The sequence below is a fragment of the Equus caballus genome, chromosome X (genome assembly GCF_041296265.1).
Source record: "Equus caballus isolate H_3958 breed thoroughbred chromosome X, TB-T2T, whole genome shotgun sequence".
Classification (NCBI taxonomy): domain Eukaryota; kingdom Metazoa; phylum Chordata; class Mammalia; order Perissodactyla; family Equidae; genus Equus; species Equus caballus.
In genome coordinates this window covers 6,846,471-6,872,964 of record NC_091715.1, presented here as the reverse complement: position 1 = coordinate 6,872,964, position 26,494 = coordinate 6,846,471, and the positions used below count along the sequence as shown (strand labels likewise).

The 26,494-nt window shown below is 46.4% G+C and overlaps 1 protein-coding gene across 2 annotated transcripts in view; it reads right to left on the bottom strand.

Annotated features, from left to right (window-relative positions):
- Positions 1–23,669, bottom strand: part of WWC3 (WWC family member 3) — a 117,152-nt gene extending 93,483 nt beyond the window's left edge. The window contains exon 1 of one of the 2 annotated variants that reach the window (XM_023634125.2): positions 23,155–23,669. In XM_023634125.2, the coding sequence (XP_023489893.2) occupies positions 23,155–23,441 (287 nt within the window). In that variant the 5' untranslated portion in view covers positions 23,442–23,669. The remainder of the gene's footprint in view (positions 1–23,154) is intronic. The other variant, XM_070258372.1, reaches the window with a different exon arrangement.
- Between the last annotated feature and the right edge of the window lie 2,825 nt (positions 23,670–26,494).

Sequence of the window (26,494 nt, the reverse complement as noted above, 5' to 3'; positions counted from 1 at the left end):
TTATTCAAAATATATTTTCGTTTGCCTTCTTTCTCCAAGGTTGAATGCAGCATGTAAGTAAAATGATCTTATAAAAACCATCCAGCAAAAAATACCTTTCAAACTACACTAAGATATCACCTTACACCCATTAGAATGGCTATAATCACCAAGGAAAACATAATAAATGTTGGAGAGGATGTGGAGGAAAGAGAACCCTCATGCACTGTTGGTGGGAATGCAAACTGGTGCAGCCACTAGGGAAAACAGTACAGAGATTTCCCAAAAAATTAAAAGTAGAAATACCATATGACCCAGCTATCCCTCTACTGGGTATTTATCCAAAGAACATGAAATCAACAATTCAAAAAGACTTATACACCCCTATGTTCACTGCAGCATTATTCACAATAGCCAAGATGTGGAAGCAACCCAAGCCAGTCAATAACTGATGACTGGATAACGAAGATGTGGTGTGTATACACATACATACACACACACGCGCACGCGCGCACACACACACACACACACACAATGGAATACTACTCAGCCATAAAAAAAGACAAAATCATCCCATTTGCAACAACATGGATGGACCCTGAGGGTACTATGTTAAGCGAAATAACCCAGACAGAGAAAGACAAACACTGTATGATTTCACTCATATGTGGAAGATAAACTAACACACAGACAAAGGGAACAGTTTAGTGGTTACCAGAGGGGAAAGGGGCTGGCGGTGGGCACAAGGAGTGACAGGGCACATGTATATGGTGACTGACAAATAAGAACGTACAACTGAAATTTCACAATGTTATAAACTATTATTACCCCAAAAAATTAAAAAAAATTTTAAATACCTTTCACCCTAACTTGGAATTTAACAAAACACGTGCACTTCTATAGAACTGACCCTTCGGAGGTGACCTTTATGTCTCCTTTCCCACCCATCAACATCTGTTCTTAGGAGTCCCTATGTTCCCAAAGTCCATATGGAAGCACATCATTTGAGACCAGCTGGAGACATGGGAGAGGGAGTCCACGTGGCAGACTAGAGTGGAAAGTACAGGAAGAACCGCGAACACAGAATATGGCAGGCCCTCAGCCCCTACGAACCCAGGAACAAGAAGGGACCCACCAGGCTGCTAAAGGATGCTGCAGGAACACTGCCAGATCAGTGGAAGGTGTTTTCTCTTAAGAGATTCCTGAAGCTGACAACTCTGGGGACCCCGCCCTCGCAGGCCATGCCCAGCTTCCTATCAGATGAGAACGTTTTTTACTAGTAAGCTCCACCAACTGCCCCAGCACCATCCCACCTTCTCAGTTTTGAGCCAAGCCATCAGCCATCCTTTAGAATTAAGGATACAGAAGGTAGGGGGAAAACAGGCCGACAATATCTTTCTTCAGAGTGGGAAACCGCAATGTTCCCCATTAACATGATTAAAGTGATGTTCCAAGCAAGCACCAATAGTGCTCTCTCCATCAGAAGAAACCGAAAAGAAATAAGTGCACAGCTCAGCGTCTTCACACGAATGCTGAGGCGCCCTTCCCATGGGCACAGAAGAAACAGACAGATGAAATGTCACCTCCTGAGAGGCCTGACAACATGGCAAGTCTTGCTGGTACTTCAGGGGGGCCAGGGCGTCCTGTAATGTGAGTGCGCATCATGAAGGGCAGCCTACTGCACATTTAACAAATGCTCTGCACAGAACATTCTGGAGAGGGGGAGCAGGGAGCTGATGCCGGCTGATTCTCTATGAAACTGCCATATTCTCTGTTTTGATGATATCTGTCCATTCAGTTAGGTCACCAGTCACCTTAGTCAAACTACTGCTCTGCCATGTAGTTATTTGTTTATTTTGGGGGGAGGGGGCTTATCAGAATTCCCTGAGTAGCTTGAGGATAAGGGGCTGTGTTGGGTTGTTTTTTAGAAAGCTTCTCAGGTGTTTATGGGAAGCCCCAAGAGTCACTGGTCCAGATTAGTGGTTCCTGAGCCTGGCTGCTATTCAAACCCCCAGGAGAACTTTTCACAAATGGACACTAGTTGCAAATCATTTATCTGGTAAGGGTCCAGTATCCAGAATATATAAATAACTCCTAAAATTCAACAACAAAAAGGCAAAAAACCCAACGTGAAAATGGGAAAAAGATTTGAATAGATATTTCTCCAAGATATACAAATGGCCAAGAAGCACATGAAAAGATGCTCACCATCATTAGTCATTAGGGAAACACACATCTAAACCACAATGAGATACCACTTCACACCCACTAGGATGGTCATTTTTTAAAAAAGCAAACAAACAGAAAATAAGTGTTGGTGAGGATGTGGAAAAACTGGAACCCTTGTACATTGCTGGTGGGAACATAAAATGGTACAGCGGCTGTGGAAAACAGTTTGGCAGTTCCTCAAAAAGTTATACATAGAATTACCATATGAGCCAGCAATCCCACTCCTAGGTATATACCCAAGAATACTGAAGGCAGGCACTCAAACAGATAACCGTACATGTGTGTTCACAGCAGCACTATTCGCAATAGGCAAAAGGTAGAAACAACCCAAACGTCCAGTCCATCAACAAAAGAAGGGGTAAACAACATGTGGTCTATCCATACAATGAAACACTTTTTAGCCATTAAAGGAATGGAGTCCTGATATGTGCTACAACATGGATGAACCTTGACACAAAAGACCATATCGTCTATGATTCTATTTATATGAAATGTCCAGCATTGGCAAACCACAGAGACAGAAAGCAGATCAGCGGTTGCCTGGGGCTGCAAGGGAGGAATGGGGAGTGACTGCTTAATGGGTACAAGGCTTTCTTTTTGGTGATGAAAATATCTTGGAGCTAGATAGAGGCAGTGGTTGCACAACATTGGGAATGCACTAAATGCCACTGAATTAACCATTAAAATGGTTAATGGTTAACTTCATGTTATGGGGATTTTACCTCAATCTTTAAAAATGGGAGAAAAATGGATATCAGGGGGCTTCCTGGGCCCTGCTGAGCAGAATCTCCGGGGGGGGTGTGTAAACAAACGCAAACATATACAAATATGTAGCTCCCCAGGTTAATCCACATGCATCTAGGATTGAAAAGCCCCAGGTTAGGATGCTGTATATAATACACACATTAATATATATTAAATTAATATAAAACTGAGAGCATTTCTGTGGCTAAAACCTCAGAGTTTTACCCAATGCTACACTCATCATGGGTAAAGAGTATGACATGCTACCCCCCTCTCTCTCTGAAAAAGATCTATGCATTTTCAAATAACAGAAGATGTATAACATTCAGAAAAATGAAGGTAATGACAAAAGCCTGGTTATAAGGTACTCAAGAGCAACATAACCAGGACAGTGCATAGGTTCAAAACCATGCCCCCAGAATTGATGGGAGGACCCATAGTTCAGTCCACAAAGATGAGCACCAAACAAAATGGAGTGGTGTCCTCAATATCAACAGCCCATGGTGTGCTCGTTACAACACTGAATAAGGGCAAACGTTAACAGACTCTGATGGGAACCAATAAGGACCAAAGGTGAAGGTGAAACTGAAGCTGCGGACTAGGCCACTCAACGAAAGAAAGAATGATGGAACTCTGAGCTGGCTAACAAGCTGTGGTTAGAGATGTCATCGGCCAGGAAGGACCCAGTCACTTGACTGCTGATGGCCACATTCAGTCTGTGATTCCTGTGGGAACCTGAGGAGCAAGATCCACCTCGAAATAGAAGGCATGCCTGTGGCTTCAAGCCTCTGACGCTCCAATTCTGTTCACTGTAGATAGCTCCTGTAGGTATTTCAGAAATCTGGCTTTATTAATACCGATCGGAGATAGTGAGACATTGTCTTATTACACAATTCCACTGGGGTGGAGGTCATCACCACGAGGGACTACTGTACCTAGTATTCGTTTGCTCCTTTAGAAACAAACTGCACTACTCAACACTTTCTCCAGCACGTTCTTTTCCTCGCTCCTTGAGAGTTCTGAGTTTGATCCTATCTTTCCAGTGAGTATAAGACCTAATTATCAAAAGAACAATGGCCTAAAGGTCACACTTCTGTCTCACCTTTACTTTCATAGGAGGAAAAAAGAACTTAACCTCAGTTTCTTCAAAACCCATTAATTAATACAAGAATGATAACTTTAATGTAGGGCTGCCTTTTTGGCGAGGTAAAAACCCCAACGACTCCTTACACCTCGCAGCTCTGCAAATGTTACCAGCCAATGGCTTCGCAAAAAAATTGCAGGAACTTAAATGCCTCTGGTACCATTATGCCATTGGTTTGCTTCATGGAAAATTTCCCAATTTTCGTTTATTTTAGTAGTTTGGAATATGCCAAGGCACCTTCTTTAACTCCAGGTAGAGAGGGAAAGCAATGGAATTCCAGTGAGACGTGAAGAAGGACCACAGGAGAAGAGGAAAGACACAGTCGATGAAGAGCTGACCGTCAATACTGCAGAGCGCCTGTGGAATCGAAGCTGTCACTGAACAGCCATGAGTGTGGAGAGTGTTCCACAAATGAATCCTGCAGCTCAGGAAGGTGAAGGACCAGCTTAGCTCCTGCTCCCACCCCACCACCTGGTTGGGATTAATCCCCATGGTTTTATATCTCTGAAAATGATAAAAGTAGCATTCGTCCCCACAGTGACATGCTAGGGTGTTATTTTCACAGGTGCAAAAAAGGGATTATATCCACTCCATCCAATGAAATAGTGGCTACTAACCACCCCAAAACAGATGGAAAGAAAGTGACAGGTTTCTCTACTTTACATGGCAAGATAAAAATTAGCCCATCTGAAGGAAGTGCAGACTTTGGATTCCAAATATTTATTGAACTGGCACTAGATTGAGAACTGAAATGCTGACTCAGGACAAACAAGTATTTTATCTGTTACATGTTTATATAAAACCTTACAGTGATCCATATTTTTAAAGGAGCTGGGTGATAAAAGGCATAAGAAAAAGAATCTTTTCTATTAATAATTTTAAAGGCAGAATAAGTACGTGACCTCTCATTTAAAAATTGTAAGTAAGTATGTCTAAAGCCCCAAGATAGAGCTGAATGTTGCGAGTTCCTCAAACAGAAGTTATTGGTTCTGGTCACCATGGTGGCACTTAAAATGCAAATGCTACTCTGTCCTTCTGCCCCAAGTACAAGTGAACGCAAGAAGCTATTCTTGGTAATCCTTGACATTTTTGTCAATATGCCATCTGCATGGTGACATTTTGGAGGTTTATGATATTGGAGGGGGGAGGGTTTCGTTTCTGGTGTCTTGACTTTTAATACTGAGATTGATGAGATGACGGTCTTGGGTTAGCCTGGGCCAGATCAATCACGGAACGATCTAGCTGAGATGCCTTCTGAAGCAGTTTCTCTCTGGCAAACAAAATGGCATCACAGTGCTTCTGAAGAACAGTCACAACGTGAACAAGCTCTGCAGAGCTGGCCACTGGGGCGTGGAGCCTTATCATCTGAGATCCCCAATCCTCAACCATTAGAAAGCAACTACCCACCACATTTCTTAAGTAATAATAAAAAAAACTAAGTTTCTAAACACAAGAATTTGTAACACTATATGGGTATTCCAAAAGCAAATATAAATCTTCTCCAAAGACATGCTGAGTACACAGCTCTGAATGCTAAAATAACAAGATGAAATACGTCCACTGCACAGCATTTCCTGTCCCACAGAATTCCTCGCAGCCCCCCTGAGCAAAGCTGAGGAACAGTACAGGAAAAAGGCCCAGCTCCTTTGTGCTGATCCACACATTACAGCCATACTCCCTATTCTAGCAGCACCCTGCATTCCCCAAGCCAGCAAGGATTCTGAGGGAGGGCCTCAGAAACAGCAGTGGATGAGACAGGCGACTACAACACAGAGTCTTGATCCTTAAGAGATCATGTCTAGGGCCAGCCCTGGTGGCCTAGTGGTTAAGTTCAGCACACTCTGCTTCGGTGGCCTGGGTTTGGTTCCCAGGCATGGACCTACACCACTCATCTATCAGTGGCCATGCTGCGACAGTGGCTCGTGCACAAAACAGAGGAAGACTGACAACAGATGTTAGCTCAGGGCGAATCTTCCTCAGCAAAAAAAAAGAAAGAAAGAAAGAAAGAAACCATGTCTAGGACTGAGAGAAACCATCTCTCAGTCTGAACCACCATCACCTGGCCCTGGGGACAGCCACCATCTCCCACCTAGTCTTCTTGCTTCAGCTCCCACCCTCCTAGTCCCCCACCAGCAGTCAGAAAGACTCCAATAAAATGGGAAGTCTCCCCAGTAGAATGGCTTCCCGACCTGCTCAGAGTCACAACCAGAGTTCCTGCAATGGCCCACAAGGCCCTTCAGGAGCCGCCTCACCCAGCCACCCTCTTTCACCACTTGTGCCTCAGCACCTACACCTCCTTCTCCCTGAAAGCCTGTCCCCAGACACCTCAGGCTTCCTCCTCCCCTCCTGCAGACATCGCTTAAAGGCCCCTATAACAGCAAGGCCTCCCCTGACACCCTACACAAACTAGCTACACTGCCCAGCCACCCGACCCTGGAATTTTCTCCCCATAACGAGTACTGACGCGGTGGGTTATTGCCATCTGCCACCACTGTACTGTAGGCCCCATGGGGACGAGGACTGTCTGAGAATGGTTCATCGGTGTACCCCAGAGCAGGTTCCCAGCCTCAGCACTGTTGACAAATGGGCCAGATCATTCCTTGTGGTGAGGCCGCCTGTGTGTCGTAGGATGGTGAGCAGCATCCCTGGTTTCCACCCACTAGATGACAGTACCAACCCCTCCCCACAAGCTATGACAACCAAAAATGCCTCCAGACATTGCCAACGTCCCCTGAGGTGCAAAACCACCCCTAGCTGCGAACTCTGGTTTTAATGGAATTAGTGAACCTAAGGGTAGGAACATCTTTTAATGGAATTAGTGAACCTAAGGGTAGGAACATCTTTTAATGGAATTAGTGAACCTAAGGGTAGGAACATCTTTGTCAGCTTTGGGCACACGCTGCCAGGGAAGTAGCTGAGTTAACTGTTGAAGTGACTGGTACCAGTTTTCACTGCCTCTCTCCAACCCCGTTTCACTCACTTTCCCATCTCCCACCGCTAGCATGTCAGCCCAAAAGACTGAGGACTTTCCAGAGGCGGCAGTATGGACATGCGCTCTGAGAGTTTCCTTCCAAAGCCGAAACAGCACGGTGATCTGGGTAAACTTAATTTCATCCCCAAAGTTAAGTTCCTCTGTGCACTTAAATGTACATCCAAAAACTGTTAATGTACATATGAAAACTGTCTCATAGACATTGTATAATGATACTGAGAAGATGTAGCTGAAGATCTTGACCTTGAATTAACTTCTCCCATTCTTAATATCTGTCCAATATTGCATCCAATATTACTTATGGAACAAGGTCTAATCATATGATGCGAATTTTTTCAAAGTCTCTAACATCACTGAATGATACAAATACCAAGTTCCAGAACAAGATGCCATCCATACCTGGAAATAATAATTATGCATATTTCGGGTATTTTCAGGTATTGTATCCAAGCTAATACAACGATAATGGAAGTAAAGGATGTGAAAGCTTTGGTTGTGTTAACATGGTACACAAGCATGACATCGATCACAAGTTGGCAAACTAGGGCCTGCAGGCCAAACCCGCCGGCCTCCTGTCCCTGTAAACGGGTGTTGTTGGAACACAGCCAGGCCCATCCACATTTAGGGATTGTCTCTGGCTACTTTGGAGCTACAATAGCAGAGTGCAACAGTTGCAACAGAGACCCTATGGCCTGCAAAGCCTAAAATATTTACAGCCTAGCCCTTTACCAAAAAAGTTTGATGGCTCTGCTCTAATCTGTTGACTCTCTTTAGTAACATTTCCTTTCCAGCAACTTCACTTACCCAGACACAAAACCAAGAGAACGCAAAGAACAGCTCCAAACAGAGAGGGAAAAATAGTGACCATGAACTCTGAGCACTCTGAGGCAGAAGAAAAAAGGCACTCAAGAATCACAAAGCTGAACGACTATTTAACATGACCACAAGAACAATTAAAATGTGAGTGTCTACTGCGCACTAGATGTTGACCTAAGTGCCCCCATCTTCTGGAAGAGGAATCTCAGGCTGGAAGAGCCCAAATACTGCCTTAGGGCACACGTCAAGCTGCAGAGCCAGCAGGCAGACTCAAGCCCAGCATGTCTAAAATCAGGCCCAACCACACGTGGGCGGTCCCTGTGCTTAGTGGTACATTCCAGGACATACCGACGCCCATGTTCACGTGTACAGACCCTAACCATCAGAAAATGTTACATTTTAATATATCTAGGAAGAAACAAAAAGCATGGAATACAATTTTAAGAGGTTCTCCCAAAACTGTGAAAAATAAAAATGCTCATATTTAAAGGCCCAAGTATCAACTGGTCCTTTATCCACAAACTTCATTTTACTCCAAACACTGCCACATAAGCAGATATCATGCCAACTTTTGTAAACCAAACAGTAGTACTAGTGAGTCACCTTATAAGATAAATTCCTCTGAATGACAAAGGTAGTTGTCTTCGTGAAAACCAACCATATACATACATGTATTTTTTTTTTTTTACTTTTTTTTTCCTCTGAGGAAGATTTACCCTGGGCTAACACCTACTGTCAATCCTCTGCTTTTTTTGCTTGAGGAAGATTGGCCCTGAGCTAACATCTGTGCCCATCTTCCTCTATTTTGTATGTTGGTTGCCACCACAGCATGGCGACCGACAAGTGGTGCAGGTCCATGTCCAGGATCCAAACCTGCGAACCTAGGCCACCAAAGTGGAGTACGCCAAACTTAACCACTACACCACGGGACTGGCCCCAAACCAACCATATTTTTAATCTCGTAATGATTACAAGGTTGTTACATAGTGGTATTCTCCTCTTACAGTGGGCAAAACTCCTGGGCAATGTTAATCTGTAGCTTCTTGGTAAGTGTCCCTGGCGACTGTACGGACATTTTGAGAAGCCCAGAGCCTTCTGCACGGTTAGAGGCTGCCAAGTCTAATCTACAGAGCCCGGTCTGTCCAACTACCAAGGCAAGGCAACCGCCTGAATTTAAAAACAGGTGCACTTTAAAAGATTTTCTTTAAACAACTTTATTGAGGTATAATCTGCATACCATAAAACCCTCCCTTTTTATGTGTACAATTCAATAATTTTTAGTAAATTTGAGTTGTGCAGCACAAAGCCCAGTTTTAGAACATTTCCATCACCCCAGTAACATCCCTGGTGCCCACCAGCAGTCACTCCCCTTTCCTGCCTCCAGACCCAGACGACCACAAATCCACTTTCTATCTCTATGAATTTGCCTTTTCTGGACATTGTGTATCAATCGAATCATACAACATGGTGTCTTTTGCATGTGCTTCTTTCACTGAGTATCCTGTCTCTGAGGTTCATCCATTGCTTCTCTTTTCATGTGAAACCCATCCAGTACTTGGGGATCATATCTGGTACTGCACACCACAGTTTATTTTATTTACTTTTTTTTTGAGGAAGATTAGCCCTGAGCTAACATCTGCTGCCAATCCTCCTCTTTTTGCTGAGGAAGACTGGCCCTGAGCTAACATCCGTGCCCATCTTTCTCTACTTTATATGTGGGATGCCTGCCACAGCATGGCTTGATAAGCAGCACACATCACAGTTAAATGCTGGGTTGAGTGTGAGGCTGGGGAAGAGTTAGAGAAAGCATAGAAGGTTCTCCACGAATCATTCTTCAATGGATGCTGTATGATGTACCCAGGCTATAGTGATTGCAAACACACAAGCAAGCACGCATTCCTTCACGCAATAATCCTGACAACGTGTGTGGCAGGCACTGCTGGGAGTGTCTGCCCTTTTCAAACCAAGCCCCTTCTGGGCTTCGAGAAGTCTGTAATCCTGCTGAAAACATATGCAAGCTTACATGTGCTTGTCTGGGTTTCCAAATGCAGATTCCCTACCTTGAACAGCTTTCCCGGGGTCCAGGATTCCACAATGCTTTAGAATCCCTGCCCTCGACCACAAGACCTCAGAGCATGTCTAATAAGTCCATCAAATGCACAAAGGAGAAATGAATAACCACAAAGAGAGATGTAGGAAAAACTTATAAAAATTAGGTTTGAACCATACAACTTTCAGCAATTCAATAGCTCTAAAAACCACCAGAACCAAAAAAAGACATTACTGGAAAAACAGGTGAAATCTGAATAGCGTCTGGAGTCTGGTTAATAGTAATGTATTAAGGTTGGCTTCTTAGTTTTGACAAATATACTATAGCGATATAAGATGTCAACAATGGGGGAAACTGTCCTATCTTTGCAACTATTCTGTAATTCTAAAACATTCCCAAATAGAAGCGTATTCAGTCAACCAACCAACCAACCAACCATTGGGTTGCATTCACCCTATGCCTGGAACTATCTCCTAAGGCAAACATGAAAAAAAACACTACAGAGAAAATAACTACACACAAGCAGCAGTATAATTACAGTACTTACATATGCATAAATATCAGGGGGCAATCTAAATGGTCAAAACCAGGAATATTTAACTTTTTATTTCGAAATAATTACAGATTCACAGAAAGTTACCAAAAAAATGTACAGGGAGGTTCCATGTCCCCAATGTCACATCTTGCATAACGATTGTGCAACCCCAAACCAGGTAACTGACAGTGGAACAATCCACAGGGCTTATTCAGAGGTCACATGCATTCGCGCATGTGAGTAGTTTCTGTAACCACAATCAAGATACAGAAAGAGTCCACCACGGCATGCCTGTAGCACTGTGACGCACTTTTATAGCCACATCCACCCCTGCCTCCCATCCCTAAGCCTTGGCAACCACTAATCTGTTCTCCATCTCTATAGTATTATTACTTTAAGAACGCTATATAAATGGAATCATATCAATTGCCTTTTGTGCACTGCGTTGGCTGGAACTGCACAGTGGTTCGGGGTTTGACCACCTCTCAGCTTCCTCTGAAGGGGAACAGGCTAATAATGGCTCTCCCTGTGACACTGGTCCCAAGGGGTCTTTTCTGCGTTTCCAGGTCTGTGAAGGAGGGTGGGGAGGGGGAGAGAGCAGCTGGGTTTCTTCTTTCCTTCTGCACACTCTGAGCAGGCACGTATGCGCACACACATGATTCCCTTAACCGGCCTTGAACACTGAAGTTCATAAAGTACAGATGGGGTGGGGGGGACTCGTTCACCTGGGAGCACAAAAGAATGAACGCCTCAGACCCGAATACTCCCAGGAACTAAAACTTCCTGTACCATTAAACCTTCGCTTTTTAACTGTGCATTTTTTTTTCAGCTTTATCGAGATACAATTGACATATAACATTGTGTGAGTTTAAGGTGTACAACATGTTGATTTGATAGGCTTATATACTGCAATAGGATTTCACCATAGCGTTAGCTAACACCTCCATCACATCACATAACTACCATTTCTTTTTTGTGGTGAGAACATTTAAGATCTACTCTCTCAGCAATTTGAACATATGATACAGAACTGTTAACTAGAATCACAACGCTGTGCATTAGATCCCAAGAATTAAATGTGTATTTTTAATGAAAATCTTTCTAGAAGTGGTTATTTCCCTGCCTTCTTATATAAAGTAGCCAATTTGCATGTTATTTAAATGATCTAACTTCCTTTGGCTGTCTTTTGACACATGCAACATTCTTTTTTGAGGAAGAAGAGAAGTTTCTACTGAGCGGTTCCTTGACTATGATTAGGTTCTGTATTCTCCTAAGATGAGGGGTCAGCAAACTTTTTCCGTAAAGGGCCAAACAGTAAATATTTTTAACTTTGTAGGCCACATGGTCCCTGTCTAGCGACTCAACTCTGTCCTTGTTGTAGCTCGAAAGCAACCACAGACAATAAACGCACAAGCATGGCTATGCTCCAATAAAACTTTATCTATGGACACTGAAACTTGAATTTCACAAAATACTACTCTTTTTATTCTTTTTCAACCATTTAAAAGTGGAAAACCCAGGGCCGGCCCCATGGCCGAGTGGTTAAGTTCACGCGCTCCACTTTGGTGGCCCAGGGTTTCACCAGTTCGGATCCTGGGCACGGACATGGCACCACTCCTCAGGCCACGCTGAGGCGGCGTCCCATGTAGCACAACCAGAGGACCTACAATTAGAATATACAAGTATGTACTGGGACTGTGGGGAGAAGAAGAAGGGGAAAAAAAAAAAAGATTTGCAACAGTTGTTAGCTCAGGTACCAATCTTTAAAAAAAAACAAAGTGAAAAACCCACTGATATCTTGCAGGCTGTACAAAAACAGGTGGTGGGCTGTATTCAGCCTGTGGGCTGTTGTGTGCCAACCCCCGCCCTAAGATGTCCCATGGCCAGCCATCACATTTGGGAAATAGTTTACACTTAATAAACATTGGTTCATCGACTCACTAAAGACAAGTACTGTCGTTCTTCTTGTTCATGTAAGAAAATGTAGCCACGAAGAAATTCAAGGACTTGCCTGGTGGCATGGCACAGGCGGGAGGAGCTGACCTGGACCCTCAGCATCCTCTGACTTCAAGGCCGACTTACCCCCTGGCAGCATGTTGGTAACCACTCCATCACCAGCTTATTACTTTATATAGGTTCCTTTTGTTTCCCCAGTTGTATTTTCATCTCCTTGAAGAAAAGGGCTAGGTGATGTTAATTACTCATTATCCTCCATCACACCTAGAACAGACGTAGCATCTAGATTATTAAAAAGCCTTACCACATATTAATTTTTTGACTTCCTGTCCCTAATTTTAGAAAGAAGCATGAAATATTTTATACTTCTCTCTTTCTCAAAGTAACAAACTAAAAAGCTAAATTAAGTAACAAAATAAAAGCTAAAATCTCTTTCCTTTGATCCTCAATTTATTTTTCTTAAAGAGTGCCAGCGGCTCCCGTGGGCAAAGTTCACACAGCTGCCCTCAGTTAGGATCACGTGATGGAATGTCCCCTGTATTAAACCAAAAGCAGAACCACAAAACCAGATCCCCACAACACAGATGAACCTCAAAAACGGTAGGCTAGGTGAAAGAAGCCCAACACAAAAGGCCACAATTTGTATGATTCCAATTTTATGAAATGTCCAGAACCAGCAAATCCATAGAGACAGAAAGTAGACTGGTGGTTGCCAGGGGCTGAGGGAGGAGGAAATGGGGAGTGACGCTTAATGGGTACAGGGTTTCCTTTTGGGGTGAAGAAAATGTTTTGGAACTAGACAGAGGAGGTGGTTTCAAAGAAAAAACAACCAAGCTGTTCTTTGGTTGCCATGATGCCAAGCAATTTTTACTAAGTGTTTTGCTGCTTTAGCTGCATCGACCAGTTGATCAGTCACAGGCAGTACATTCGACTTCATAAATGAGTACACCAGGCTTCAGAAGCGCCTACCGTCAGGACAGCATCGACCCCCTCTTTAAAAACTTTAATTTTCTCTTAGAAGTAGGCCAGTGTACATGAGAGGCATTTCCAGACAGAAGAAGGAGAATGGAGGGGAGGGTGCGAATATGGGCACTCAGACCATCCCCAAACTGGTCTCAATGCCAGGCCCCATCCTAGAGATCAGAGCCCGGCAGGCCAGCTGGGTATGACCTCTGCCTCATCCCTGACCTGCCAGGCAAAGTCTGCCAGTCGCCCTGGGCCAGGAAGCCTGAAACGCCCCCACTCCAAACCTTCACAGGCTTCACCCAAGGAGCCTACCTGTCCCAATGTAACTGACCCTTCCAAAAATTAATGGAGACCCAGGAAAAATGGGCGAGAGAACATTTTCAAAAAAGACGGGATGAGCAATTCCCAAGCAGTATGCAATAAAACAGCTACTGGTTACAATTCTGAAGTTCCAAATGCACAGTGACAGAACTGAAAATACCCACGTAAGATCAACATCATTAGACTGTATGGAGTTGTGAGATCTTCACTAAAAACAGGAAGGTACTCAAGCTCAAGTTAGGCAACAGAAATCTGCCAGAGAAATTTACACACAGGGGAGAGAGGTAGAGGGTGGGAGAGAGGGGTGGAGGAGGAGGAGAAGGAAGAGGGGGAAGAGTTTCTTAAATTCATGTCTATAATACCACCCTATTCTCCTATGTTGAATTTCTTCATTCGATTCTTTGAAAAGTTAATATATTCACATGGTTCAAAAAGCAAAAGGGATAAAAAGACATATTGCCCATCCCTGGCCCCGTCTTCACAGTCCCCGCCATCATCTCCCCCAAACAGGTACACAAATTCCTTACAAACAACTTCGAAAACAGACACTTAGTCCTCCCTTTCAAGGCATGCACACCGGGCCCGTTCTCCACCTGCACGTGTCGTGGACTTCCTGGTCTCTGTCGTCCAGACCAGCAGCTTTCCAACCTCACCGCAATACAATGCGGTGTTCCTCATGCAACAATTCCAAGCTGCCTTGCTGCTGGGGCTGCTGGTGTGCGGGACATGAGCTCCACATATGGCCGCCTTGCTCATGAACCCTCGCCATAGCCCACACTGGCTCCAGTTTATATGAGAGGAAACTGAAGCTCGAAGAGGTTACAAGCAGGCACAGCAAACTAAATGACAGCCAGAACCTTAATGCAGGTCTGTCCAGCTGATCCACAGGACAAGGGCACGTTCTCCTCCTTCAAAAACAGAAAATCACCATCTTTGCCCAATTTGCAGAGACAAATTAATAAATGCAAAAAGTCTCTCAATTTTAAGATTTCCATCTCCGACTTTGTTCACCATCACCACCTCCTATAACACTTTTCCGCTAGTCCTGGCACAAAATGGTTGTGACTCTTGGCTACACACTGTAACCTCAGGGGAGCTTAAAACACGGGGCTACCTGGCCCACGTGCAGAGGGTGCCGGGATTCCTGAAGCTCCCTGCCCAGTTTGACTGTGTCCAGCTCCAGCGGAGAAGCCCGCTCCTGGTTATCAAGGAGCCAAAACAAGCAGCTAGCAGACGAGAACGGACAACGGCTGATCGCGGCCAGCCTAAGACCTGGTTTTTTCCATCAAGCACACGAGGTCATGTTTATATTGACACTGTAAACATATGAATGGTCATTTTTCTCTGAGTAAAACAGTTGGGAATTGACATAACGGAATTAAAGACATAGCTATTTCCCATATTCTGCAAGGAATACCTGGACATGGAGGGCACTTCAGGGTGGCTTCCAAAATGTGGTCTAGCCACACAATGGAATAGTATTTGGCAATGAAAAGGAATGAAGCCCTGATCCATGCTGTGACAGAGATAAACCTCGAAAACATTATGCTGAGTGAGGTAAGCCAAGGCCACAGATTGCATGATTGCATTTAGATGAAATGTCCAGAATGGGCAAATCTAGAGACAGAGAACAGATCAGTGGGTGCCAGGAGCTGAGGGAGATAGGGAGTTACTGCTAATGCATACAGGGTTTTGTTTTGGGGCAACAAAAATGTTCCGGAATTAGAATGTGGTGATGGTTGAACAACCTTGAGAATATACTAAAAACCACTAAATTGTGTACTTTAAAACAGGACATTTTATGGTATGTGAATTATATCTCAATTTTTTAAAGGGGGATAATTTTCAGGGCAAATCCAGTAGACCCATACACTCAGAGGGCACCCCCGCACTGGACACAAGCACAGTCCACAGGACAGGCCTCCAAGCGGCAAAAAGAGTTCATGTCCAGCAGCAGCTATGTGGTGTCCTGACCGGACTCCACGTGGCCTGGAAATGTCGTACTCACCTTGGCAGTGACCTATCTGGTAGCACCAAGGCTGGCACATAGGAGCCACTAGGAAGACCTCTTGCCTGGCTCGATGGCCCACCCACTGAACTGCAGGGCTCGTCACCTAGGGGTTGACCCAGCCACCTCCCTTTCTCCTTCCCTCTCTCCCTTAGCCCCTTGAGCTTTAAGGAAATAAAGAGAGGCCCCTCCAGATGGAAAACACTGGAGATTCCACAGGTCCATAAGCAGCCTTTCAAGATGCCCTTGCCCTGTCCTTCTAGAGCTTATGAGCAAAGGCAGAGGCAATCAATCCTCTCATGGCTCCCTCATCCACAGAAGGGATGGGATGTCTCAGGGCACCTTAGGCAGCCTAATAGTAGCCGCCCCCTACACACATACACATACATACACACACACACACACACACACACACACACACACACACACGCTCAGAAGGCCAGGCCAGCTCTCTAGGTTGCTGCAGAACACTGACATGTAAAAGATCATTTTCTTCTGTTCCACTGTGTGTATGTATACACTTGACATTCAGTAACTACCTATCAATTGAGAATATTCTAAAAATTGAAGAATATACTCATACTAAAATACATCCCCAAAGTTTCATATACTGGTATTACTATTTGTATGGTGTAGTAAACTCAGAGATTTTTATATAAATATGTTTAACATCCCTTCTTCACGGAAACACAGAATTCAGACCTATGTGGTCTTACCCTCTGTTATGTACCAGCTCGGTAACCGTCAATCTACTTGAAACAAATTCAGCTCCTAAACATGAATCATTGTAACCAGGTAGATGGAAGTAGTTCAGAGTTCTCAACCAGGCCATGTTGTCCCCCAGCAGATATTTGGCAATGTCTGAAGACACTTAATTGGCATGACTTGGGGGGGGGGGGTGCTGCCAGCATCTAGTGGGTAGAGACTAGGGATGCTGCTAAATATCCTACGCTACATGGGCCAGCCCCACAACAAAGAACTACCCAGCCTTAAATATCAATAGTGCCAGGGCTGAGAAACCCTGATCTAAAGACACTGGCCCAGTTTAGATACCTTTTAGGACACTGGCCCTCAGCAACAGAGCACGCTGAGTGACTCAACATGCTTCCGCACATAACCAAGTCACTGAACACAATCAAAAACAACAGCAGCAAAAACAATGAAGGCTTCTGAGCAGGGTTAACAGAAGGCCTTCAGGTTGGCCCCTGGTGCGTCTCAGCTCCTCCTAAGGTTATCAGCAAGAGTCCTTTGACCTCCCTCCTGATTTCATCTGCCTTAATTCAAGCATTAGCTAAATCCTGTGCACTTCTTGTTTCCATTACAATTTCTCTGACATAATCCCTGCCTTTTCTAGTCCTAGTGCCCCAGATCTCTCTAGCTCAGGCCGGTTACCATCTGTGAAAACCTCCAATAGTTCCCATTGGAAACTTTTCCCACATTAACCTCATATTTGGCTAGCTTATCAGATGACTTGGTGCCTAATGTGAGTGAGACTCCAGACTAAGTCCACAAGAAACGAGGATTCTTAGCGATATTATGAGGAGCCAGACAGAAAATGGACGTAAAATGCTTAGTATAGCACCCCCTAAGCACACAACAAACATCAGCTATTGTGGTTGTTATCAAAGAACCCAAGCTGACCAGATGCTTCCATTCTCACTGGGAAAATAACGCATGTGGTGTGTTAGTTTCCAACTATTGCTGTAACAAACTACCACAAATCAAGTGGCTTGAAACAATACAAATTTATTATCTCACAGTTCTGGAGGTCAGAAGTCCAAAATCAGTCACATTCATCTAAAATCAAGGTGTCAGCAGGGCTGTGTTCCATCTGCAGACTCTAACGAAAAATCCACTTCCCTGGCTCTTCCAGCTTTTAGCGACTGCCTGCATTCCTTGGCTCATGACCACATGACTCCAATATCTGCTTCTGCTGTCACATCTCCTTCTCAGACTCTGACCCTCCTGCTTCCCTCTTGAAAGGACCCTTGTGATCACATTGGGCCCACACAGATAATCCAGGATAATCACTTTATCTCAAGATTCTTAACTTAATCCCACCTACAAATGTCATTTGCCATGAAAGGTAACTTATTAACAGGCTTCAGTGACTAGGACATTGACATCTTTGGGAGGCCATTATTCTACGGGGGGGGGGGGGAGGAGGTGTTAAATATCAAACAACAATGAAGGCAAGATAAAAATAACTGGTGGGGGTTGGGGCCAGCCCGGTGGTGTGGTTAAGTTCATGAGCTCTGCTTCAGCGGCCCAGGATTTGCGGGCTCAGATCCCTGGCCCAGACCTACACACCACTCATTAAGTCATGCTGTGGTGGCATCCCACATACAAAATAGAAGAAGATTGGCAATAGATGTTAGCTCAGAGCAAATCTTCCTGACTGAAAGAAAACCAAAACAAACCAAAACTTAAAAAAAAAAAATAACTGGCGGGTACAACACAGTGCAAGGGGCACACAGTTACCTGGCCAAGGAGGGTCAAATACAGGTAGTAGACCTGGGCTCAACGCTGGAGTCGGACAGACACTGCCCCTCGTAGGCTATGAGAAGTGAGGTTCCTAAGTCACCCTCCCTTGGCCTCAGTTTCATCACCTATCCACCTACAGCTTGTGCAGCCATTGTGGACCTTCAGACCCAAGGGATCCCAGCGGGGAGAAACCGGGAGGCAGGAACAGCATGGCGAGGCCTAAGGGAGAAGATCACAAGCGCAGCGGAAGCCCCACAGAGGCAGGGACCTGTCTGCTGGTGCCCACGACTGGAGTCCCAAACCCTGGAAGAGTGCCTGAAACTGAGCGGCTGTGCTACAGTTACTGAATGAATGAATGAACAGAGGCAGGATGCTTAAAACTGAGTAGCGACTGGGCAGTTGGGTGGCATGCTGGGAAGAGCACCAGGCTGGGGTCAGAAGACTCAGCTCAAGTCCCTGTCCTTCCAACTGCTGGCAAGACACCCCTTGGCTGTGGCCCTCCAATGCAAAACGAGGACTTAGCATAAGACGGTCCTAGCTCTTCCAAACCCAAAGCTGTAGGATTCTAAGCTATTCGTGGTCTTGCCCGAGTCTTCCCTCCCTCACCCAAAGACTCTGGGTCAGTCACAGTGACTCTGTGATTCTGACCCTTATTGATTCTAAACACACCCAGCACTTCCTCAGCTCCAGCACTTTTCTCAGTCCCCCTTTTTTTCCCCAGCACTGAGAAAGCACGAGAAACCCTCAACCTAGGAGATCGACGGACGAGAACCTCCAGACTCAAGTGAGCCTGCCCTCCTTTTCTCAGAAGCCACCACCACCTGCTGACGGCGCCTTGGCACCATTACTGTCTTCCCTTTGTGTCTGTCTCCCATCTCCGAGACAAACCTAGTCTCTATCTACCGTCCCAGCACACAGGAGGGCAAGCACCTCTGTAACTATTTCTTCATTTTACTGGATTTCAATAGGGGTAACTGAACCCAGTAGAATTCAACTCTGCTGTTATTCCATCAGATTCATTTTACTGAATTTATTGGAAAGGCAGCCAACATTAGTAAAAAGGACCTGGGCTAGAAGAGGCTCACCAAGTGACCTTTAACATGTCACTTGACCCAAGGGTTTCTGAAGTAGAACCTACCAGAGAAGGTGAAACACATTATTTATACTCCCAAAATCAGAGCAAAAGGGAAGAAAAGGAAACTTAGAGATTTCCAAACATCCGGGAGCTATTTTTGGAAATGAATGACTTTTCCATTCACTTAAAAATAAAAAGGGAAGGAAAGAAAAAGAAAGATATTAGACCAAGAATAGACCACGAAGTTGTTCATAATCTAAATGGAAGAAAATTCTTCCAGGAGCCCATCCCTTAGGGCCTGAAAAGTAAGACACTCCCCCACGTTCATACAAACACTATCTACAATCTTAAACAATGAAAAATGGAGGAATAATTACTTGTTTATTGGAAAGTTTACATAATCCCAAAATACACTCTGTGGGGTAAATATAATATACCTCCTATTAATTAATACTAAATAAAAGTTCCAAGACGATAGCAACAATGTCATCCGGCTCTGTTATGTGTGGCTCCAACTTGGCAAATTCCAGAACCATGGATTGTTTCTCCATAAAGCAATAGCCTGTTCAAAAGACTTTTAACATGCCACAGAATTCCTCCATGTGGCGCAGGTCAAACCCCAGCTCGTGAACAAATGGGTCCCTAAAAGCTTATGTCATGATATATCTGGGCCTTCTGCCAACATCACGATCATTTACACTCTGCTTTGATCTCAAATGTGGTATGGTCCACCATTCTTGAGCTGCTCAAGGTTGGCATTTCCAGTACTGTACAATCCCAACTGAGCTGGGAAACAGAACATGAAGTTTCCACCACTCAGTCCATCTATAGGATAATATCAACACAACCCCAGGAAGCACACACGTACACACCTGTGGAAGGCACTGAATTTTTCCAAAGGAGGCAAAAATGTTCTTCCCATATTTTCCGCCTAAATGCTAAATACCTTTTCATAAAGTGGTCATTGAACTCTGAGTTAATATATGTAGAATACACACGTACCACTAATGTAAACCACACAGGACTCACCCACGGAAACCAGCCAGAGAAATGGCGAACTAATTTTATATTTCTTAACAAAGTTTTTGGGTAAGGCTCCCAGAAAACTAACTACAAAAATTATGTGCACACCACTAATCTGCAGAGATAGTGAATTTAAACCTAAGGTGGGTTCATAATCAAACTAAAAAAATTCTATTTTGAAAATAGATTTTTACACATCTGTAGCCACATCTGTAAAGATGTTTCCTTAGGCTTGCAACCTCTTTGTTGTAACCTGAAAAAGAAAGAACAGCAACATAATTCACCAACACGCCCTGAGCTGGTAATATTGAATGTTGTTAAACACAACACTGAATGAAATTACTATAAAACTCCAGAAGAGACTGTTCATAACCCTTGGCTACTTTGCTTACAGCAGCATATTTTATGCTATTACAGTTTTTACTAAATTATATATAAAACGATGTTTTCAGTAAGCAACAAATGTCACCTAACCTACCATGTTCATTTATTCCTCCATAACTTCATTTTCTTTAAAAACCTCTTTATTGATTTGCCTCTCTCCTGTCAGTTCCCTATTTGGAAACTGTTTGGGGAAAGTCTTCATTTCTTGAACACCATTTTCTGGTTGTGTGAATCAAACATGACTCCAAAAGAGTTTTAACTGTCAGATGCACGCGGAGAAAATGCTGTGCTCTGACACACAGTTTTCTCCATACAGTAAAAAGCAATTACAACTTTAAAGGATAACTGGTCCCCTATAAAAATCAGCAGGGTTCTGTTTTGAAAGAGTAAGAAGAATGACTATTACACCATTTACACCATTCGGGTAGAGTCCACTTAAATGTTTGTGGCTTGCTTAACATTCCATACATATTTCGGGCAAGGTATTATGGGAGCTGAAGTGCAAGCTGTCCCCTGCTGAATTTTCACTCACTATAAAAACAATATCTCATAAAAGTATACATGTGTTTTTACTTTACAAAAAATGCAATATATCCACTTTTGTTCACTCGATCAACACCTTTAGCATTAGAATCAGGGCTTTTTAAAAATCTATAACATAAGTGATGTCTGAAAAGGGTGAAAATGTCATTCAGTAACAGAAACAGATTTGTGGAAAGAGGAACATAGGAAATGTGTACGAAATATACACATTTGTATGAAATATACAGAAAGATTGATTCTACAAGCTGACTTCTGGAGGGTCTGCTCACCTATGTCCTGGGTGGTATCGTTAAAGCGGAAATTCTTACGTTTATATTTCTCATCATGAATCTCCACGCCAGTGTAACCACAACGGTTTTATATTACCCTCATAAAACGAGCCTTAGCCTTTTCTAAGCAAAATGGTATTTTTAACTGGTTCATTTTCCAGTTGTTTGGGTCTTTAACAGATATACAGCATAAAAGGGCACCACATGCCAAGCAGTTCTACCAATTCTAGAACCATTCAAGGCTTGATCATACAGCTATGGCTCAAGCTTTTGGTTAAAGTTATAATATGATCTCACCTGATTTTTTATATAACTAAGCATCTTCGTAAGCCATACAACTGTGCTAAGATTTATCTAAGTTTCTGAGTCCACAAGTTTGCACTGTTCAGAGAGAATGTTAGGGCACCAAGATCCTTTTGCTTTGTTTTGTTTTTCCCTATCTGAACGCAGAGAAATCTTCAAACAATACTTCAGCAGCTTCCCTCCCCAAAAGTTTATTTTCAAAGGCCAGGGCCATGCAGCACTGCTTTCCTGTGCAGGTAGGAGGAAGCAGGCGCAGTGTCACCACACTGGGCCTTTTCAAGTCCTCAAATCGCTGGGAAGCCTGCACTATTTCCTTTCTGGCACTCAGGCCCAGCGTGGAGAGAAGTTGCTCAGGATAGGACAAGATATCAGATAACCACTGCAAACACTTGGTTTCAACAGAATTCCCAATTCCACAAAAGAATGCATCTCTCCAAAAGCAGCTGAACCATTGAAACCAGTAGACAATTGAGCAAAAAGTTAAGGAAAAGCCTCATTGCATTAACCTAATTACATGCAATCTGGTAGTGCTTTCAGAAGAATCCGCTTTTAGTCCATAAGATTTATTTCCATGAATAATAAGACAACTCAGTGTCCTATTCCCATCTTGCACAAAAATGAAACCTAAAATTCAACTCTTGTTTTTCGTTTATTCCGAAAGCATATGGGTCTAATCATACTCCATTCTGGCCGCAGTACACAAGGCTCTTTCAAACAAAATTTTAACTCAATATTTAAGGCGCTAAAGAGCACAGTTTGAGAACAGGCTCTCCCAGCTCCAACAGAATTGGGAATCCCTGAAGTGTCCCGTCTGGCATCACTCTTTGGATGGAAACTAGGCTGAGCCCGCCAGGCAAGGAACCCACACTACGAAGCTGGGGCGCACGTTTCTGCTCCAAGATGACAGCTCATCTGGCCACCGCGGGGCCGGGGGCGGTGGGACGTAGAGGCCTGGCAGGGATGGGCGAGGCCGAGGCGGAAAAAGGAAAAGAGGGCCATCCGTCAGCCCCGGGAGAGGAAATTCCAGGCGCCCAACTCCCAGGCGCCGGTCAGCGGGTGACGTGAGGGAATCAAGTCCGAGCGTCCGCCCCGCGGCAAGGGCTGGAGGAGACCGGGGCTCTGCACGCCGGGGGCTCGAGGCCGGGAGAGGGGGCGCCTCGATCCTCGGCCAGGGCCCCGGGGGTGGGGGCGCCCGGGTCCTCGCCCGCGCCCCGCGGACTCACGATCTTCGCCCAGAGCCAGAGGCCTCCGAGTCCTTGATCCTCTCCCCGGGCTAGAAGGATGCGGCGCCCCGATCCTGGCCCGGGCCCGCGCCCTCCGCCGGCGCCCTTACCGGTCGCGGGGGTCGATCCACGACGTCTGGCGCGTGTTGTGGTCGATGTAGAAGACACGGCCGTCGTAGTCGCGCGCCTCCTCCCAGCCGGCGGGTAGCGGCAGCTCGGCGCTCTCCCGGGCCCGGGCCGGCGGCGGCGCGGGGGGCGCGGGGACCACGGGGGCCGCGGTGGGGGGCGCGGGTGGCGGCGGCGGCTCCCGTGCGGGCTGCGCAGGCGGCGGCGGCTCCCGCGGGACCTCTCGCGGCTGTCCCCGCCGCCGCCGCCGGCCGCCGCTCAGCCACGGCATGACGGCGCGGGCCCCGCCGCCGCCCGGCCGCCCCGCGCGTGCCGCCTCCTCCGCCAGCACTACGGCCCGGCGCCCGGGGCGCGAGGGCGGCCGCGGGGAGCCGCCCGCCGCGCCCGGTGCATCCTCCGCCCGGCGCCCGCGCACCGGCGCCCGCCTGCCTGGCCCTGCACGCCGCCGCTTGCGCCGCCTGCCCGCTGCCCCTGGGTCGCTCGGGTCGCCGCTGCGCGCGGAGTCACAGCCTCAGAGCCGCCGCCGCAGCCACTACCGGCGGCCCCTCGGTTCCCGCGGTGCGCCCGGCCATCTTCGTTCCTCGGTGCGGCCCCCGGGAGGGGCGGGGCGCGCAGGCCCCGCCCCCCGATGCGCCAGCCCCGCCCCCTAGGCTGCCCCTCCCCGCTCGCTGCAACTCCTTCCCTCTCCCTCCGCGGCCCGCCTTCTCCCCCCGCTGCCCGTCTCCAGTCGTCCTCAGGGCTTGGCCACCCCCTGCACCCACCCCTGCCGGCCGCTTCTCCTCCTCCTCCTCCCCAGCCGGCTGCTCCTTTTCCCACCCCCGCTCCTCCTCCTCCCTCCCCTCCTGCTCCGCGTGCTCCTCCCTTCTCCCTCCCGCTCCACCACCTCCTAAGGCCTCGTCGGGAAACCGCACGGGGGCCAGGATGGGCGCCGCCGCGTCCGTCCGCCCCCGGGCCACCGCGGAGAGGAAGGAGGGCCGGGAGGAGGGCGCCCCACCCGGGCTATAGGCGCGACCTGCCTGGGGCTGACTCCTGGAGCCCAAACAATTCCCGGGGGAGAGGGCGGTCACCTCACTTCACCCGCTCCCGGGCCTTGGATGGCTGGGGGTCTTCCCTTCTGCCCACTTGGACTTGGCGGGAGGCTGCGCCCTTGGTCTCTTGAATGCCCAAGATGGTCCGCAAATGTGGGTAAAGCCCCGAGGGGAAGCCAAGGGGGCTCAGTAGCTGGAGGAGTTACCAAAGGCCGGTTGTCCGGTGAAGCAGAGAGGACGCACCTGGGAGCCACTTAGCGTTCCTGCCAGGAGAGCCCCAGAAGAGCTGATCCGGAGTCCTCCCTCTGGACCAGGCCCCCTGACCTCCCCTGAGCACTTCCATCTTCCATTCTGGAGGATGGGATAGTTTGAGCAGAGACCCAAGTAGGCCACTGCTGGAGAGGAAGCCAGGTCAACTCCTGAAACATGAAACCTCGACGTCAATTTGTGTCCGACTCACATCTCATAGTTGGGGAATCTGAAGTCCAAAGTTGAGGCTCTCTCTTGCTCCAGATCCCTGGCCGCAAACCTTGATGCCAGGAAACGCAGGAAAGTTATCAGGGAAGTTTTAAAACACTTACAGTGATACAAACATATCTAGAAAAAACTCGAACAGTGATCCAAATCTAGGGATCCGCAGAGGGCAAGAGACTAGAGGAAAACTTCCCGAAATGCTCACAGTAATTTACATTCCTTCAGTGGGATGATTTTTTTAAAATTATTTACCTTCCAAGTTGTTTGTAAAATGGTGATGTTGCTTTTATAAGGGGAAAAGTTGTTTAAAAAAAAGAATGTGGGGACCAGCCTGGTGGTGTAGTGGTTAAGTTCCCAGGCTCCACTTAGGCAGCTCAGGGTTTGTGGGTTCAGATCCCAGGGCAGACCTACACACCGTTTGTCAAGCCATGCTGTGGAGGCATCCCACATGCAAAATAGAGGAAGACTAGCACAGATGTTAGCTCAGGGACAATCTTCCTCACCAAAAAAAAAAGAAAGAAAGAAATAGAGAATGGGAAGGCATTGAGACTGCTGATTGGGACATACCCAAGCAAGGCCTCCTCTCCTTCTACCACAACACAGAAACTTCCTTGCTCCCCAAGTGTCTGCCCCCACCTGAATGTTATATGCTGGAAATTCCACCACTGGAGTCCTTTTAGTTTAACATGGATGGTTATTAGATATCCAAGGGAAAGCGGTGGAAGAATATCAAAAAAGCAAATATTGTGATCTTGCACGTTCCGGGGAAAGCCCAGTGCTGAGTATCCGGGCTCTGTCTTCCCATCTTCCCTTCTGATTGGCATGACTTATTGCCAAGGGGGCTGCCACTGCCTTTTCCCTCTTCCTGCCCACCCTGCAGTCACCTTCCCACCCAACATGGCCAGGCTGAAGCGGCATTCCCGCCCTCCCAGGCATCCTGTCATTTCAGAATTTCACAAATCTGGGAGCTATCACTGGAAATGACCCTGAATGAGGCTGGAGTATATTGGAATGAAGCCGACCTCTTCAGAGAGAGGTGGAATGATGTGGAATGAGAGGGAGAACATCCATCCACACACATCAAAGGACTGGTAGAGGGAAAGGTGAGATGAAAAGTATCAGATAAACAGAAGTGGTGGCGGAAGCTACATCCAATTAGGAGCTAAGAGGCAAGCGTTGACACGCCTTTCGGGCCTTTTGCTGAGGATGAGAAATCTTATGTACTCGTTCAGACTGGCAGCAGATGTGTGCTGCAGACCTACTATATGCAGGCCTTGTGCTGAGTGTTGGGATGCTGCAGAGAACAGGATAGAGTCTGTGCACTCCCACCCCCCAAGTTGGGGACAAAGAAAGAAATAGGCACTTAGGACTGTGACTTGTCTACAAATGAAGCCAGGGTGCCAACCTCAAATTAGGGACTCAAGGGAAGCCTTGTGAGACCAAAAGGAAGACATCTTGAATGAAGAAACTGAAGCTCAGGTTGTCGGATTCCCGGGTTCTGAGCTCTTGCTCCTTGGCACGCTGAGCTGCTGTCAGCAAATCCTTGTCAATTTGCATAGCAGATGCAGCACCCCATCCAGATCTCCTTGGCTGGGGCACCCACCCTTCTCAGAGGATTACCCTTGGCTGACGGGTGTCCGAGAAGTTTCGCCCACCCTCCAGGGACTGATTCTGTAGTATGACAGCTCAGCCGTCTTGCCTAGGTGTGACAAACTCTAGTGCCCCTCATATTCCGAGCTTCTCATGGGCTGCCATGGCTTTGCTAGCTCCTGCCCTGCCCTGCCCTGCCCTGCCCCAGTCAGCACGCCCCCAATCAGTCACT